At 35.0% G+C, this 18,082-nt stretch overlaps 1 protein-coding gene across 1 annotated transcript in view; it reads right to left on the reverse strand.

Moving 5' to 3' along the window:
* Positions 1 to 737: 737 nt before the first annotated feature.
* Polr2A (RNA polymerase II subunit RpII215) overlaps positions 738 to 18,082 on the reverse strand; it is a 224,370-nt gene continuing 207,025 nt past the window's right edge. Inside the window, exons 23-24 of the mRNA XM_090413957.1 lie at positions 15,192 to 15,378; positions 738 to 2,760 (exon numbers count right to left, since the gene is read on the reverse strand). Of these exons, the coding sequence (XP_090270083.1) occupies positions 1,454 to 2,760; positions 15,192 to 15,378 (1,494 nt within the window). The 3' untranslated portion in view covers positions 738 to 1,453. The remainder of the gene's footprint in view (positions 2,761 to 15,191; positions 15,379 to 18,082) is intronic.

Here is an 18,082-nt window from a genome sequence, read left to right on the forward strand (position 1 = left end):
ACTATAAAACATAAATGGTTGCCACAATTAAGAAAATGTTGTTCGCTCCTGCTAATGCAAGAGTAAATGTATTTAAATGATAATAAAATTATTTTGTTGGAAAATTTTTTCTCACTTGGTTAGACTATAAATTATATATTTAGTTTAATCCTTTATCAAGTGAAAGCAAACAAAGTATGTCCCTACAGTATCTTCAGGACTGGGGCAACTCGTGGCAAAGGTGGACTGAGTTCTCATCACTTTCCTTAGTATCCCATAATGCAAAGCACATCTCCTTGTAGACATGTATAATGCTATATGGTGAGATTATTTGTGAGTCATATTTCCATATGCCAGTTGCCAAACGGTGTCACACATTATTAAAATACTCTGGATTACAGAAAGATGTTTGAAGTTTTTTCCATGAGAACTCAGTCCACCATTGCCATGAGTTGCCCCAGTCCTAAAGATACTTCAGGCACAAACTTTGTTTGCTTACACTTGGATAAAGGATTAAACTAAATATATAATTTAAAATTATATTTGATATCAACTTTGTTACATTTTTGTTCTTAATTTATTATATGTAGTAAGGGCATATATCATTCTGTGAAACATTTGTTTCAGTTTATTGTGTGTGCGCGCGCACTCAGTCATGGTCAAAAAAATTTAGAAGAAAAACACTATATTAGTGTTACATAATATCAGGTATCCCACCAGAAAATAATTAATCATAAAAAGTCAAGACACTTTAATAATACGGTGGATTTATCTATTTATTAGGAAGAGAAAATGCAGCATTATGCACATTTGATACTCCGATAAAGAGAAATATATTTTTAAAAACCTCTAGAATACTATATAATTTACACAGCCTCCACAACTGTATTAGTCGGAAGGAATTTCAAAAATCAGTAACTAATTAACTGATATTTTTTCCCACTTAAAGTCTTTCAAAGTGCTAGAATATTTCAATATTTGAGAAAGGATGGCAATTGATCTCAATGGCTTTTCTAGACATTTACTTGATACATGAAATGATTTTCAATAGTTAACAGTGTAAATTGCAGAAGTTTTTTTTTTCCAATTGAAAAGATAAAATTTTATCTTCTGAAAGCTATTTTCATGATTTCTATGAATGCTGACCTAATTTGTGTAATTTTGTTTTGATACACTTAACCAAATAGCAAAAATTCTATACAATAATATTAACATTATTTATTATTGTAGATACAGTATTTTTATGATATACTTTTATAAAGAATACCACATCTTACAAAGGTGCATATTGTCCATCTAAAAGATACCAGGCTGTATCCAGCATTATAAATTTATCAGATAAAACATTTACAAAGATAAAAAAAAAAAAAATGAACTTTTTTTTTTTGGTCATAAATATTAACACAGACTATCTTCCACTTCCCTTTTCTTCACACATATAATAATAGTCATTTATACGAATGTGCATCTTTCTTTATTCCATATCACTGTCATCATCTATATTAGGACTTGTTGGACTGTATGTTGGTGAAGATGGTGAATACCCAGGACTAGTAGGAGAATAACTTGATCCTTTAGGACTTGTGGGAGAATAAGTAGGACTTGTTGGGCTATATTTGGGAGATGTGGGAGAATATGTAGGAGAAGTTGGTGAATACTTTGGTGATGATGGACTGTACTGAGGCGAAGTGGGACTGTATTTTGGAGATGTAGGAGTGTATGTTGGGCTTGTAGGAGAATATTTAGGACTGGTGGGAGAATATTTTGGACTGGAGGGAGAGTATGACGGTGATGTAGGAGAATATGTAGGTGATGTGGGACTGTATTTTGGAGAGGCAGGGGTATACTGGGGAGAACCAGGTGAGTAGCTTGGGCTTGTTGGGCTGTAAGAAGGTGATGTAGGTGAATATTTGGGACTGCTTGGTGAATAACTAGGACTACCAGGACTGTAACTTGGGCTCTGAGGAGAATAGCTAGGAGAACTGGGAGAGTAACTCGGGCTTGTGGGACTGTAAGATGGTGAAGTTGGTGAATAACTGGGACTTGTTGGTGAATAACTTGGACTTGTTGGAGAATATGAGGGTGATGCAGGTGTATAATTTGGAGAACTAGGTGAATAACTGGGACTCGTGGGACTGTAGCTGGGACTTGTAGGACTGTAGCTGGGACTCGTAGGACTGTAGCTGGGACTGGTTGGGGAATAGCTTGGGCTAGTTGGGCTGTAACTGGGGCTGGTTGGGCTGTAACTGGGACTAGTCGGACTGTAGCTGGGGCTAGTCGGACTATAACTGGGGCTAGTTGGGCTGTAACTGGGGCTAGTTGGGCTGTAACTGGGACTTGTAGGTGAATAACTGGGGCTAGTTGGGCTGTAATTAGGAGAAGTAGGTGAATAACTTGGACTGGTTGGTGAATAAGAAGGAGATGTTGGTGAATAACTTGGACTTTGAGGTGTCATTGAAGGAGACGTTGGAGCATAAGCAGGTGAGGAAGGAGAATAATTTGGAGATAATGCCCCGCCTGGACTGGGAATGTAGGGAGATGCTGGAGATGCTGGAGATCCTGGTTGAGGAGACCAGCCTGGACTGAATCCAGGACTATATCCACTTGCATCACTAGCAGCAGAAGGAGAAAATCCAGCTGCACCAGGAGTCATACCACTTCCCAAACCTGGAGACCAAGTGCTCACATAAGCAGGTGATGCACCTTGATTCCATGGAGTCATCTGAGGAGACATTCCAATTGATGGACTAGCCACACTGCCAAAAAACACTCCTGGTCCTCCTGTATAAAAAAAAAATGATTAAATACATATGAATAATTGAGATATGAAATTAAACCCTAGTTAAAAATTAAATTTTTAATATAATGGTCATTACTCTTAATGATATGATCAAAATTTTAGCTATTAATACCAACTACACTTACTGGGATGATTTTGTGGGGTGAGCCACAAGTGCTGCTTTTGTTGGCAGCATGTTGAGAAACAGGAAAGAAGGTGATTATTTTGCCTTTAACTGTGGAGCTAGTGGTACAAAATTATTATTATTATCGTACAAGTACTTCCATAGAGTCTGAACTCAACGCATAGACCCAAACTATTCACACAATCTATCATACTTCTCCTTGAACCCATTAGCAGACAAAGTGCTAACAACTGAATGACTATCACATATAATATATATATATATTTTTTACATTATCTAAAGTAGCAATTATAAAATAAAGAAAAAAATGCCCCGGTGCTTAAGGGTCAAAGCTGTATAACTGAGAGGAGACCTCCACATAGCCTTTAAAGGAATGCGGAGAACTGACCAGGGCTTCTGACCTAATGTCCAATCCTCACATTCTCGTGGTGCACCCTATTGGGTATCTACTTGGATACTGAACGGACGAGGATGGGCTGGCAATTTGGGATTTAGCCGACCAAATTGTATTCTTATTGGTTAAACCAAAATATAGAATGATGGTACAACATGACAAAATTTCATGCCGGCTGGGGCGTCGCCCAGTTAAACAAGGCCCCCATTTGTTTTCGCCAGGGAACCAGGGCGATCAGTGAAAAGTCAGCTACTGGAACAAATCTGAAAATAAACCCCAACTCAACATCACCAGAATTAAAGATCGGTACTATCCACGTAAGAAGCCTGAATGGCAAAGAAATGGAGCTAGCTGAGGAATTAGATAAGTACCAGATCAACATAATAGGGGTGACTGAAACAAAAAAGACCAAAACTGGTGAGATCTTTCTGAGCAATAAATACAAAATGTTATATTCAGGCAATGACAATCAAGGAAAAGAAGGAGTAGCCATAGTATTCAACACAAAATACGAGGCTAATCTTCTTGAATGGCAGTCAGTCTCAAGTAGAGTAATGTGGGCAAATATGAGAATGGGGAACTGGACAATGAGACTTATTTGTGCCTATGGTCCCACAGAAGGTTCTATTAAGGTAGAAGTGGAGGAATTTTTTGAGGCTTTAGAAAAAGCCACTGGCACAATGAAAAATGAAAAGTTGGTCCTTGTTGGGGATCTAAATAGCAGAGTAGGAAATGATTGTGAGACATACAAAAATATTTTGGGAAAATTTGGAGAAAAGAGCAAAGCTAATAATAATGGCAAATATCTGTTGGATTTCTGCTCAGGACATGGACTGGTTATTACTAACACCATGTTCCAACATAAAAATGTGCACAAATTCACATGGAGAGAAGAGGCTAGGAATAAGAAAAGTCTCATTGACTATGTTATTGTTGATAGTGATGTTTTCTCCCTGGTGCAGGACACCAGAGTGTACAGAGGATTTAAAATTGGAAGTGATCACTATTTAGTCTTGAGCAGGATAAAATTGAATTTCATATTGAAAAGAATAACATGTAAGAAAGTTTTAAAGCGAATGAAACTTGAGCAGCTCTCAGATGTGAACTGTAGGCTAAAATACACAAAGATTATTGAAGAAAAAATGAAACAGTTTGAGAACAGGAATCGAACCTTGGTGATTCAGTGGCAAACTCTGAAGAAAACATTGATTGATTCTGCCAGAGAAGCATGTGGTGAGGTTGTGTGCAAGGGTAAAAAAAAAAAGAACTCCCTGGTGGACAAAGGAAGTTAAAGAGGCAGTGAAGGAAAAGAAGAAAGCATACAAAAAGTTCCTGTCAAATAAGTCAGCTTGTGCTCTTAGAGAATATAGAGACAAATGCAAGAATGCTAAACACTGTGTAAAACTAGCTAAACAAAAGTCATGGGAGGACTTTGGCAAGAATATAGAAAATAAATATCAAGAAGGTGGCAAAATATTCTGGAGGTTGTTGAAGAAGCTTAAGAATGGAGGAAAGAGTGCTGTAAAAGGAATTAGAGATGATAAAGGTGACATGAAAACGGGAGAAAAAGATATCCTTGAAGTATGGAGTAATTACTTTGAAAAGCTGCTAAATGAAACAAGCAGTGATGACAGCACAGTGGTAAAAAACAGTGACCAGGCATGCAGTCAGGAATACATATCCATACTAGAAGTAGAAAAAGCCATCAAAGGCTTGAAATGTGGAAAGGCAGCAGGAGTAGATGATATTTGACCAGAAATGCTGAAGTATGGTGGTATAAGAGTCTTACAGTGGCTGCACTGCATAGTTCAGAAAGCCTGGACAGAGGGATGAATTCCCGATGATTGGAGTAGAGCTCTCATAGTACCCATATATAAAAAGGGAAATAAAACTGAATGTGAGAATTACAGAGGTATTTTCCTACTGAGTGTTCCTGGCAAGATCTATTCAAGTATACTTGAGAAACGGTTGAGAAGAATTGTGGAAGAAAATCTTGGTGAAGAACAAGCTGGATTCAGGCCAAATAGAGGCTGTCAGGATCAGATCTTCACTTTAAGACAAACAATCGAGAAACCATGGGAATATAACAACGATCTGTATTTAAGTTTTGTCGATCTGGAAAAGGCATATGACAAAGTGCCAAGAGAGAAGCTATTCAATACGCTTCAGTTATATGGTGTCGATGGTGCATTATATCAAGCAATACTTAGTCTTTATTTGAGTTGTAAGTCAGCAGTTAGAATTGAAGTACAGGAAGATGGTTTAATGTTAAATCTGGTGTGAGACAAGGATGTACATTATCCCCTCTGTTATTCATTATCTATATGGATCACATTATGAAGGAAAGTGGTATTAAACATGATATCAAAATTGGAGATGTTAATGTCAGCTCTTTGCTTTATGCAGATGATGTTATACTTCTAAATAAATCTGCTACAAGTCTGCAAGATTCTCTGACTAAAATGAATAGCTGTTGTAAATGATATGGTATGAAGGTCAGCAATAAAAAGACAAAGACAATGAAAATAGGCAGAATCATTGAAAATGTTAACTGTGTTGTGAATGGAGAACCTGTGGAACAAGTAAAACATTTCAGCTATTTAGGCACGATTTTTACTGAAGATGGTAAATTAAATATAGAAATAGACAACAGAATCAGCAAAGCTGGTATGGTGGGAAGTCAATTGAATAAATTCATATGGAATAAGAGAAATCAGTAAGAACACTAAATTAGCTGTATTCAAGACAGTGTTCAAACCAGTTTTAACTTATGGATCTGAGAGCTGGGTCAGAAGTAAAACACTTGACCAAAGAGTAGAGACCACAGATACGAGAGTCCTGAGAAAGATTATAGGCATGAACAGATGGCATCAATGGCAATATCATATTAAAAACAAGAATATTAGGAAAGAACTTGATATTGTCAGCATCCAAGAATGCGTTAGCAGAGCTAATCTTTGGTGGTATGGTCACTTAAACAGAATGGGCGAGGAAAGATTAGCAAATCAAGTGTTCTCTGCCAGGTTGGCAGCAAAACGACCCAGAGGAAGACCAAGATATAGGTGGATTGATACAGTACAAAATGCTTTAGACAATAGAAATATAAGATCTGATAATGTTGGAGTCTTGACAAGCAACAGACTGATTTGGAGGAAAATTGTATATAGGAAATTAATAATGATGTAATTTTTTTCATGTAGTACTATCATATCCTGTACACCCCTTGAGGGTACATGGCAGGAATTTGATGATGATGATGATGATGAAGAAAAAAATTCCTGATTTTAAGGATAAAAGGACATGTGCAACTAGTAAGAAACAAACTCTTTATTGTTTTATTTTCAAACATACACTATTAAACATGTCTTACCTTGGATTTTTTTAAATATCACCCCCATTCCATCCACCCACATACAAGAATTCCCAAGACCTATGACATGGCAATGCCATGTACGGGCAGAATAGGGTGGTTCATATTGCTAGTTGAAAGCTGAAAGTGAATGCTGAGCAGTAAGATAAGTTATTAGTTACTAAAAAGGAATTCTGAAAAAAAAAAAAAAGATTTTTAAGGAATATAGATAGACTATATTTCATTTCTTTTCTTTTCTTTTCTCTATTCTTTTAAACCTCTTTCCAATTAACCACACATAACCCACACATTGTTCAATACTCAATTTTGGTCAGCCAGCATCATGAAATATAAATCCAGAGTGAGATACATTTTTCACTTTCTATCCAAATTTAATAATAGTTCCATCTATATTTGATAATAATAATCTCTGACTTCCTACTCTGAAATAGTAGCACCACTGACCTTACAGAAATCTGTGTACCAAAATGAAGCGATATAAGAGTTTATTTCTAAATTAGCTGCATACAGCACTTTATTATAGTATGTTTTCTTTTTTATTTTACATTTCTATATCTTAGTAAAGTAAAATAGAAAGAAAAAAAACAATTTTGTAGCAATAACTCTACAGTCACAAATGTACGAAATGCTCATGTCCTTCAATTTAAGTCATGCATATGATCTCTTCTGCACCCCCCCCCCCCAGACTTGAATTTTTGTTGGCTTCAAAAGATGCCAACAAAAATTCAAGCATTTGGCTCACCAATTAAGAAATCAAGCCTTGATTTTAGATGATGCACAAAGTCATTCACATTAAATGGTGTACAGTAGATGCTCACTACAGTAAACTCCTGGGGACCAGAGAAATAGTTTGCAAAGTACATGGAAGAAACCATCGATCAAGTGAGAAATAGAACAAACAAAATAGCCGGAAATCTTGCATTGGTGACAGAACACAAAAGATTGACAGCAATCATAAATAAATCACACAAAAATGATATGAAAAACAAAATGCAAACAATAATGAGAGACATACAAGAAAGAAGAGACTATAATGAAATTATAGACACAAAAATCCAAAATTGACATTTAGATTTGGAAATGTTACATTAGCTTAAATTATCATCACCACCACAGACCTGCAGAGTCAAAGCTCATTGAGGGAGGTCATACATCATCCACACCAGCTGTCATACTTCTCTCTTAAACCCATACCAGGTATACAATTACTACTTCAACAGTCAAACTGTTCCACTTACTCACTGCTCTATGAGAGAGAGAAAAAAATCTACCTCTCACCTCTTTCTTAACTGCACAGAAATGTAACCTCCACAGATGCTCCCTTGTCTTCTCCCCACTGTCCACACAACAAAAAATTTCATCAACCAATATTATAATATCCTTTCAGGAGTTTAGACCACTATTATATCATATCATCCCCTCTTTCTCCTATTTACTAATGTCCACAGTCCACATACTCTCAATCTGTCTCCCCATAATCCTAATTTCATCTTTACAACCCTTCTTTGCACTCTTTCCACAGCTTCTTCATCTCCTTGGAGTCCAGGAGACTAAATGTGTGCACAGCAGTCCAGGTGTAGTCATGTTATATCAGAGCCTTGCAAAGAGACAAAATAATGACTTCCTTATTTCATATCTTCACTTACCTGAACTCTTCATAATAAACTAAATATGTGCAGCTTATACCTACCATTAAAATAAAAAAATAACTTGAATACTACAACTACCAGTCAACTTTAGAATTAGTCACCTCCAATTACAAAGAGAGCTTAAGGTGAGGTGAAAAGTGATTGGCAGAACTAATGTGAACTAGATGGGTATCATAAGTTGATACTGTCATCATCATCAAATTCCTGATATGTACCCTCAGAGGGTGTATGTGAGAATTACAGATAATTTAATTTCTCTACTCAGTGTTCTTAAGTATGCAAACATACTTAAGAAGAGGCTAAAATGTTGAGGAAGAAAATCCTGGAAAAGAATAAACTGGGTTCATATCAAATAGGGATTGACTGTCAGGACCAGATTTTCAGTTCTGTTGATCTTTTAAAACTGAAATAAAGAAATATGATATAAATATACAGTATTCTTTAATTCTCAAAGTTTAATTAAAAGTTATGAATTCTGTGTGTCATTAATGTCAAAACATTAAAAAAGGCTGACAAAGATACAGACCATGAACTATTATCAGCCAAACTAAAAATCAGTTTCAAAAGAGAGAATAAACCACCAAAAACAAAAGAAGATAGACATCTCAAAACTCAATGATAACTTGAAAAGATCTAAATATCAGAAAACATTAAAAGAAAAATTGAATAATCTTGCTTCAAATACAGTCTTGGAGTCTTGGAAAAAAGGTAAAGAAATTATTAAAGAAACAGCAACAAAACACCTGGGTCACCAGACAAAAGTAAATAAAGATTTGCTTACACCAGAGATTTTGGACTTATGGGAGAAAAAATTAATATCCAAAACTAACTTCTCAAAAGAAGAAAATGAAGAAAATAGAATATTATACAAAAATTTGAAAAAAGAAATAGACAAAAAATGCAGATTAGCAAAAATCACATATTTAGAAGAAAAAGCAGGAATGTGTGAAGAAGCATACAAAAAACATGACTCCAAGACCATTTATGAAATAGTTAAAGAGATAACTAGAACATACTCATCCAACCCAGTTTCAATATTGCAAAAAGATGGAACCACAACAAGTAGCAGTGAAACAATAAAAGAAATATGGACTAATCATCTTAAAAAAAAAACTTTTGCAGCTTAAGAAAACATAGATCAAGATGCCTTCAACCCAGAAGAAACTTCTGACACAAATGGCATCCTAAATGAAGAAATACATAGAGCAATCAAACAAATGAAAAATAATAAAGCACCAGGCATAGACAACATTTAAAAAGAACTTCTAAAAAAAGGAGGAGAAAGCACAACAAATTACCTACGAAAATCAATTTTAGTAAAACAAAACTAATGGTAACAGGAAGAAAAAGGGAAGCAATCCAAATGAAAATAGGAAACAATAATATAGAACAAGTAAAGCAGTTCAATTACCTAGGATCAATGATCACAGAAGATCTAGACCCTCGTTCTTCAACCTGTGGTCCGTGGACCTTTTCCTGGCGGTCTGCCAAAAATTTCTTCGCCCATCAGAAACAACGCTCCAACCATGTATATCAAGTTTTCTAACCTCTAAGCAGCATCAGCTGTCACACTAGCTAAAAATTGTAATTTTATAATATTGGATTTAATAAATAAAATACTATATACATTGGTTTATGTTTCTGTCTTAGCCATCAGCCGGTCAGCGAAATATTTCTCCTATTTTCCCCGGTCCGCAGCTGTAAAAAGGTTGAGAGACGCTGATCTAGACTATTTCGAAATCATAAAACACAGAATCAATAATGGATGGATAACAGTGAGCACACTACAAAAAATATGGAACAATAAAAGATTAAGCAAAGAACTCAAAAATATATAAAGCAATGATAATTCCCACAGTACTCTATGGCTCAGAATGATGGATCTTAAGAGAAAAAAGAAATGGATAAACTTAATGTTTCTGAAATGAAATGCCTAAGAAAAATCAATAAAACAAACTGAACAGAAAGAAAAACAAATGAAAAAGACAGAGGAGAACTTAACTTTAAAGAAACAATAATTAGCACTAAAAAAAAAAGAGCCAACTAAGCTGGTTTGGACATGTTTCAAGAATGAATCCAGAAAGACTACCGAACATATTATTGAATGGTAGAACTGAAGGACAGTCGAGCAGAGGAAGACCTAGAAAGAAATGGATTGACAACATTAAAGAAAGCACCCACTTAAACTCCATAATAGAACTTCATAAAAAGACAGCAGACAGAAAGAAATTCGTCTTTGAGGAGCTCAACCTTCCATGAATGGAAGAGAAGAATTCTGTGTGGGTAATAGCTCATGTTGTGTATGTAAAGATTCTTTATCTATAAGATAAGAACTATTGATTTTTTTAATCTAAATTTTTGATTATAATGTTACAGACTGCACATATTTTAATGAATAAATGATATTCATTAAAACCAATACAAAATTCTGAAATTTGAACATTAATTCTGCATTTTTATAATCCCATACTTTCCCAGTTCTTTATGTCATAATGTCTCCAACAGTGTTCACCTCGATACTTTTTTCCATGTGTTTCTGTGTTATGTGTTAGTGTATCATTTGCCATAACTTCATGGATGGTTCCTGCCATACACTGATGGATTTACTTTCTGCATTCAGGAACGGAAGAAGACAAATGTTCCAAAAGTGTTACAAGAATATCTTCAGAGCTGTGTGTTTAAGAAATAAAGCCCATTTCAATGGAAACATGCTCTGTGTGTATGTGTGTGTGTGTGTGTGTAGGAAAATATACTAACTGTCAAAAAGAACCAGATGTTCACCATTTATCATTTGTAACTAAAAAAAATTAGAAAAAATTGATATAGTAAAAATATTAACAGTTTATGGTAATCACTTTTCAAAGTTTTGATACTGGCATGCAGTCTGAGTGATTCAAATTTGGATGGCAAATCAGTGCTGCCTCCCAGGTCACCAAACAAAGTGAACTGACTTTTGTGAGGCAACTTTATTTATCTAATCTCAGTTGAATATGGCCAAAACAGGACGGGAGACCAAGGTATATAAGACCTGTAAACATAGGTTTCTGGGAGACTGAAAGCAAAATGGTTCCACAAGGGATGTGTGATATGATGCATCCAGGAAATAAAGGCAGTAGTTTGTTTCTCCTTAATCAGGAAACATAATGCAGTAGTCATATAGCTGATAATTTCATCTCTAAGCATGACCATATGTGCAAACACATCATCAACAAAGCAAAACCATGTGCAAACCTCTGGGAATACAGGACCAAAGAGTTCATCTGTGAAATAATAACCACAATAGTCTGCTAATGCAGGGAAGAGGGAGAGAGCTACTCATAATAGTGCCTTCATATTATCTTTGAGATACTGCTTTTTCAGGTGAAAGATCAGAGTAAAAACTAAAACGACCTCAGCAATACCTTTAAGGGAAATCATCTCACAAAAAACAAAGAATTTAGGTTTGTAAATAATCATACCCTCAAAGTAGAACATTTCTATAACAAGTAAACAAAACTTAATTTTTATATAAGATCTAAAATACTTTTCTGAAGATACTGATTATTATTTAGTTTTACTATGTGATCTGAATATTTCATTTGCCTTAGACAATTTGAAGGAACTGGCATCAGTATTCCTGTCTCTCTCTTGCACATCAACAGGCTTGGTTGGCCAAGTGGTTAGCATATACATTCTCTAACACAGGGTTTCCCAAATTGTGTTCTGCAGAAAGTGAATAAGTGTTCCGTGAAAAATTATTAAAATTAATATGAGCCTGGAATGGTTTTAAATGCTGTGATAAGTTCAAACATGTTTGAAAATCAGGTGATCCTCACTTTGTGTGTGGATTGTGCTATTAAGGCCAGCATGAGCTGGCCTTCACTCAGCCGCACGTGGTTGTCGACACCTCCGAGCACGAGTGAAGTAGGAGGTATCTATTCAATGCGATGTGATGCGGCACGGCATGCCTGTAGTGTGCACCGTCGCATTTTTGCGATGCGATACAGCCTGCTTCAGCAACAATGTGTGCTTAGCTTTACATTGAATATGAGACCGATGATACTCTACTCTAACCAAGGTGTTCCGTCAAAATTTCAGGTTTGTGAAGTGTTCCATTGTAGGAAAAATTTGGAAAACACTGCTCTAACACATTAACAGGCTGCAGGTTCAAATCATACTGTAGCCATGGATGATTGTGATGACTGTCCTTATGTGGGAGGTGAACTAGACTGCCAAAGTGGGACCACCTGAGGGATCACACTTGAGGCCTGAAATATCGTGAAAAAAGTTTCATGTTTGGTCACTAGGGAAGGGTTTACAAACCACATAAAAAAAAGTTACATAAAATTACCAAAAAACAGAAGAAAAAAAAATCCTTAGCCCTATCATACTAACATACTACAGGTTTACACCTTTTCATGGGTTGAAGTTAAAAAAATAAACACATGTCCACGAATGCAGCTTTATCTGAAGATGAATTTGTAACGAATGGTGAAATATATCTTCCTCTCAATGACCTGTCTTAGTTAGAAATCTAATTAATGCCCCGACAGGACAGATAATCCTATCTGTCAATTGTGTGCATTCTTTAGCCAATTTGCAATATGAAAATAATACAGTTTTGGGGAAGGAAGGAAAACTGTGCTACTTCCGTATGAAAATGGCTAACACCTTCAAGTGAAAAGACCTTATAAATGTTCTCTGTATCCCAGAAAGCATTCAGACAGTTCTTTTCAACCAAAAGACCCTATCACGCTGTCATTTAACATTGATACTTTTCATACAAAATATGAAAAGTATAAATATTAAATGACCTTAAGGAACTGTACAAGAAGAAATTTTCATTATACTTATGTTAATTAAAACAACATTAAAAGCAGTTTCTTATGCAGTATTTATACCAGTAACTAAACTTTTAACAAAATTTTTCTAAAAGAAAGGAAATAACAATATTTAGGATGTTACATATTTATTACAATTTTTCTTAAAAATTGTGACTTAGAGGTAGTAATTTAAAATATCGAAAAATTATTAACTGAACAAAATCAACAGAGTATTGGAAAGGTTTAAAAAATACTTAAATGATGCAGTATTGAAATATGCACCTAGAGTTCAAAGATTAAATAGGGTAGGAGTGAAATTGATGCATAATCTTATTAAGGGATTCACAAGAAAATGATGATGATGTAGAAAGAATATTGTGTGCATAAGGATGATGTCAGTTATGAAAATTATAAGGAGTAGTCCAGAAGAGTTACAACTGTTGTAGGGAAAGCTAAATCTATGCAAATAAACTGGCTCTGCAAGATAAAGACAACCCCAAAAATTCTATCACATGTTCTAAGTAAAAGAAAGAATGAATATAAAAGAATACCTCTATCGAATGCAGTGGTATGAGAATGACAGATACAGAAGCGATTGTTCAACTAGCAAGTGCCCATTTTGCTAAAAGCTATCAATCTAGTGTATGCTCTGCTACCTCTTCAATGGATGAAGAAACTCAGGCGTTTGAGGAGGTCCTATAGCTGTTACACAAACTGAATAAGAATTTGGAATTGGGAAGGATACCAGAATGGTTGCTAAAAGGATGTTCAGCTGAAACTGATTATTTCTTTGACCAGACTATAAAATTTGAGTTTCAGAGAACAGGGAAGATTCCACAGGAGTAGGAAGAATGTATGGTAATTCAATTGCAAATGGATGGTGGAAGAAAGACAAATATCTTCAACTATTGACCTATCAGTATCTCAGGAGTGGTGGTGAAGATTTCGAAAAAGTTAGTAGGAGTTCATATACAGAAATGGGTTGACAGAGAATCTATACTTTTGCAATGAACAGCATGGTTTATTAAGGGAAGGTCATTACGTTTGAGTAACTTGCTAACATTCTATAATGTTATTGTTGAAACTGGCTTCAACAGTAACATTATTCAAGACAAGGAAAATGGACACGTCATGATACCTTTGGACTGTGCTAAGGCTTTTGACAGAATACAGCATGGACGACTGTAGCATACATTGGAGAATATGAGATTGGATTATAAAATGTTAGTGTGGATAAGAGATGGCTGACTGACAGATATCAAAAAGTGGTTATGGGGGATGTCACTCTGCAAAAGTTAAGGTGACCAGTGGTGTACCACAAGGATCAATCCTCAATCAATTGTTATTTAATCTATATATTACTGACATTGAGAAAGATTTGAAAAGAGACACACAGCTATTTGTTGATACAAAGATAGACAGGGTAATCAGAATATACCTGATATGCAGTACTTGCAGAATGATTTGAATAAGCTGGAATTGTGGATATGTGAAAATGGCTATCAGTTCAATACTCAGTTTGAGTAACTTGCTAACATTCTATAATAATGTTATTGTTGAAACTGGCTTCAACAGTAACATTATTCAAGATAAGGAGAATGAATACACCACGATACCTTTGGATTGTGCTAAGTCATTTACCTTGGTGTGATGAGATATCCAGTGTCAATTATATTGGTGGGATTATGCTAGAAGAAACTGATCAGGCTAGAAATCTTGGAGTTTTAGTAGATAGGAATTTGAAGTTTAAGGACCATATAGCAAAGATTGCAAATACAAATCATAGGATAATGTCAATGTTGTAACAAATTTTGATATGTAAAGATAAGACATTTTATCTTTTTAACAAGGCCCCAGGGAAGACCTTACTTGGACTAATGCACACAAGTTGGATCGGGTTTCTATGGGGTTTTTGATAGAATTGGAGAAGGTGCCTAAGATAGACCTCCAGACTCTCTGGAGGTCTATCTTAATATTAATAAAATTTCTTTCACAATTACAAATATATACTGCCTTACACTACAATATACTACCCTCCTCTTGAAAACATAAGACAAACTAGTCTTAACTCACCCATTGGTCCCATTAATCCTGGTAAATGCATTGGAATTTCAATACCATGCTTGCATTTTTCAGCATCAAGCATTAGGTCAAAAGCTCCAGTTCCCATTCTGGCAAGCTGGCCCATAATTATATTCTCAGATACACCTTTAAGGGGATCTAATTCAGCATGAGAAGCAGCATCCAAGAGAACATCAACCTGAAAAAAAAAATTTTTTTTGTTTCTTTTAAGAAGAAATATAAAAAAAATATAATTTTAAATGACAGATAGAGAAAAATGGTAACTCAGAAAAACAGAATGGAATTTTATCTACATTTTTTACCACAAAAGAAACTATGTCAGGAGACAATTTGAAAATTTAAGAATTGGGTAAGAAACACAGAATTAACATTTGTATCAAGTGAAAAAAAGTAACCAGCTTTTCTTTCTTGGGCATAATCTTAATGATCAATGCTGTTTTGGATTACAGTTATATATAAAAATATCTAATCCACTCAGATGAATTCATGTGTAGATTACATTTTTCAAAGCTTAGCTTTACACCTGTGGTGAGATGTGTAGTTACATCTGCATAATTATGACATCTATAAGCTGCAATATTCTGTGATGCAATCACATCACACACATAATACAAAATTATATGACAATGTTGTATTATAGTAATAACAGATGTATTATAGTAATAACAGATGGAGTGTACAGGATAATTATGATAGTACTACATGAAAATATGCCATTACTAACTATTTACATCCTTATTTTATTTATACTGATACTGTTTACTTAATCTCTCAGATTTAATCCTTTTATTCCATCAATCTATATATAGTGCTACCCATTTCAGAACAAATTTCCTTTATTTGTATTTCCTAAATATTAGATTTTGAAATTTTTCAAATCTAATACCAAGAAGTTGCTTCTAGATATTACTAAAGATACCACACATTAAACCCTCTGGAATATATAGAGGATCACTATTAAAAGGTGTGTGTGTATGTGTGTGCACATTTAAAAAAAAAAAAAAGCATGTATAATAAGGGATATTGAACTTGGCGATTCCCTATGCCGATAATGTTATTGCTAGTCTGGTTAGCCACGTGCCTAGCATAACTGCAATCCAACACATATGCTTACTGAAGCATGAAAGTAGTACCACATTTAGTCTCTACCACATGAATTACTTATCTTGCTCAAAGTACTGCTGTCATATGCTACATGTTAAATGTCTTTATGGGCAAAGTGCTTATACAAAATTAACAAACACAGGATGGATTTAACTTACACATATATATTATTGGAAAAAGTTTTACCCTAGTATCAAGGATATCTTCAGTATGACTTTCAAATTAAATAACAAGAAGAGAAACCAAAGATGAAACTTTTTTTTGTGTGTGTACATTTCATTCTTTCTTCTAAGATTCTTACCAATATCAGAAGAAAGTGGAGGAATGATGGTGACCAGTTCAGTGGAAAGATGAAACATTAGTAAAAATGACGGGGGGGGGGGGGGGGATGAACTGCACTATACAATCACAAATGCCTCAGAAGAGAGACAACACAGAGCCCAATAAATAACACAACACAACACATAAAAAAATTATTCACAAATTACTAATGTAGCTCCAATTGTACTGTGTTATCAGTGGATCTTGTATAGCCCATAAGAATTCATTTCTCAATGCTAGTGGAAAATCAAGAATAATACTGTCAACTTTTATAATTCTTAGTGGTACTTTTAAAAAAAGTGATAAACAAAATCTTTACACCCTAACCTTATAAAGGCATTTAACAGGTATGATTTAATAATGAAAATAAACATAATACTTCTTTCTGCAAATGTAATTCCCTTTGACAGAGCAATGCACTGCAAGAGAAGAGTTTTTATTAAGATGATGGTACCACTATTTCCTTGCACAGGGATTGGCGAGGCTATTTATGGGATGGACAGTTATCTGGCCCAAAATTATGCTGGAAACAATACATATATGTGACAACATGGAATGAATACCAGCAATTGTATTTTGTTTTTCTTTAAAAAGAGAGGGGAAGTGAGGAACTTAGGGATCTTTCTCAGCCATAGCCAAGTTAGGGCGTGGGCGTGGACAGCAGGCCCCCCCCCACAGTTTATCTGGGGTTATTCATCCCGCAAGCAGGCAAACCGGCCCCGTGAACACATGGATCTACAGCCATAAATACTTAACCCCCCCCATGAGGGGGCTCGACTCGCCCCAATAGGGATGGGGGAGAAAAGGGAGGGAACTCCATATGAATAAATAAATAAATTTAAAGGTTAAAGCTAGAAGCCTGAAAAAAGAATTCCATACTTTTAATGAATGCAGTAAACTGAATGGGATTCCTGAACTAATGTCCAATCTCCACCTTAATGCATCCCATTAATAAGTATCCACTTGGATATTGAATGAATGACGACAGGCTGGAGACAAAAAGGATTTAGCCAACCAAATTGTATGTTGAACTGGCTTAATCCAAAAGAAAATGATAGGCCAACATGATGAAATGTCATACTGGTTGGGGAATCAGCTGGTTAAAAAAAAAAAAGGTATATTCAAGCAATACTGATCAGGGAAAGGAAGAGTAACTATAACATTCAACATCAAACATGAAGGTATGCTTCTTGAATATCAAACAGTTTGATTGATGCAGTTATCTGACCCTTTTCAAAATGGAAAATACTTATTTGTGTCTATGATCACAAAAGATGCTAACAGGGAGAAAATAAAATTTTTCAATTTATTAGAAAGATGCTGAAATACAGAAAAATGAAAAGTTGTCCCTTGTTAAAGATTTAAACAGTAGAGTAGGAAATGAACAAACATATAGAAATGTTTTGCAAAAATTTAGAAAAAAAGCTAATAATAATAATAATAATAATAATAAATAA

Source organism: Typopeltis vanoorti, chromosome 24 (genome assembly GCF_054136105.1).
Source record: "Typopeltis vanoorti isolate ZY-2024b chromosome 24, IOZ_Tvanoo_1.0, whole genome shotgun sequence".
NCBI lineage: Eukaryota > Metazoa > Arthropoda > Arachnida > Uropygi > Thelyphonidae > Typopeltis > Typopeltis vanoorti.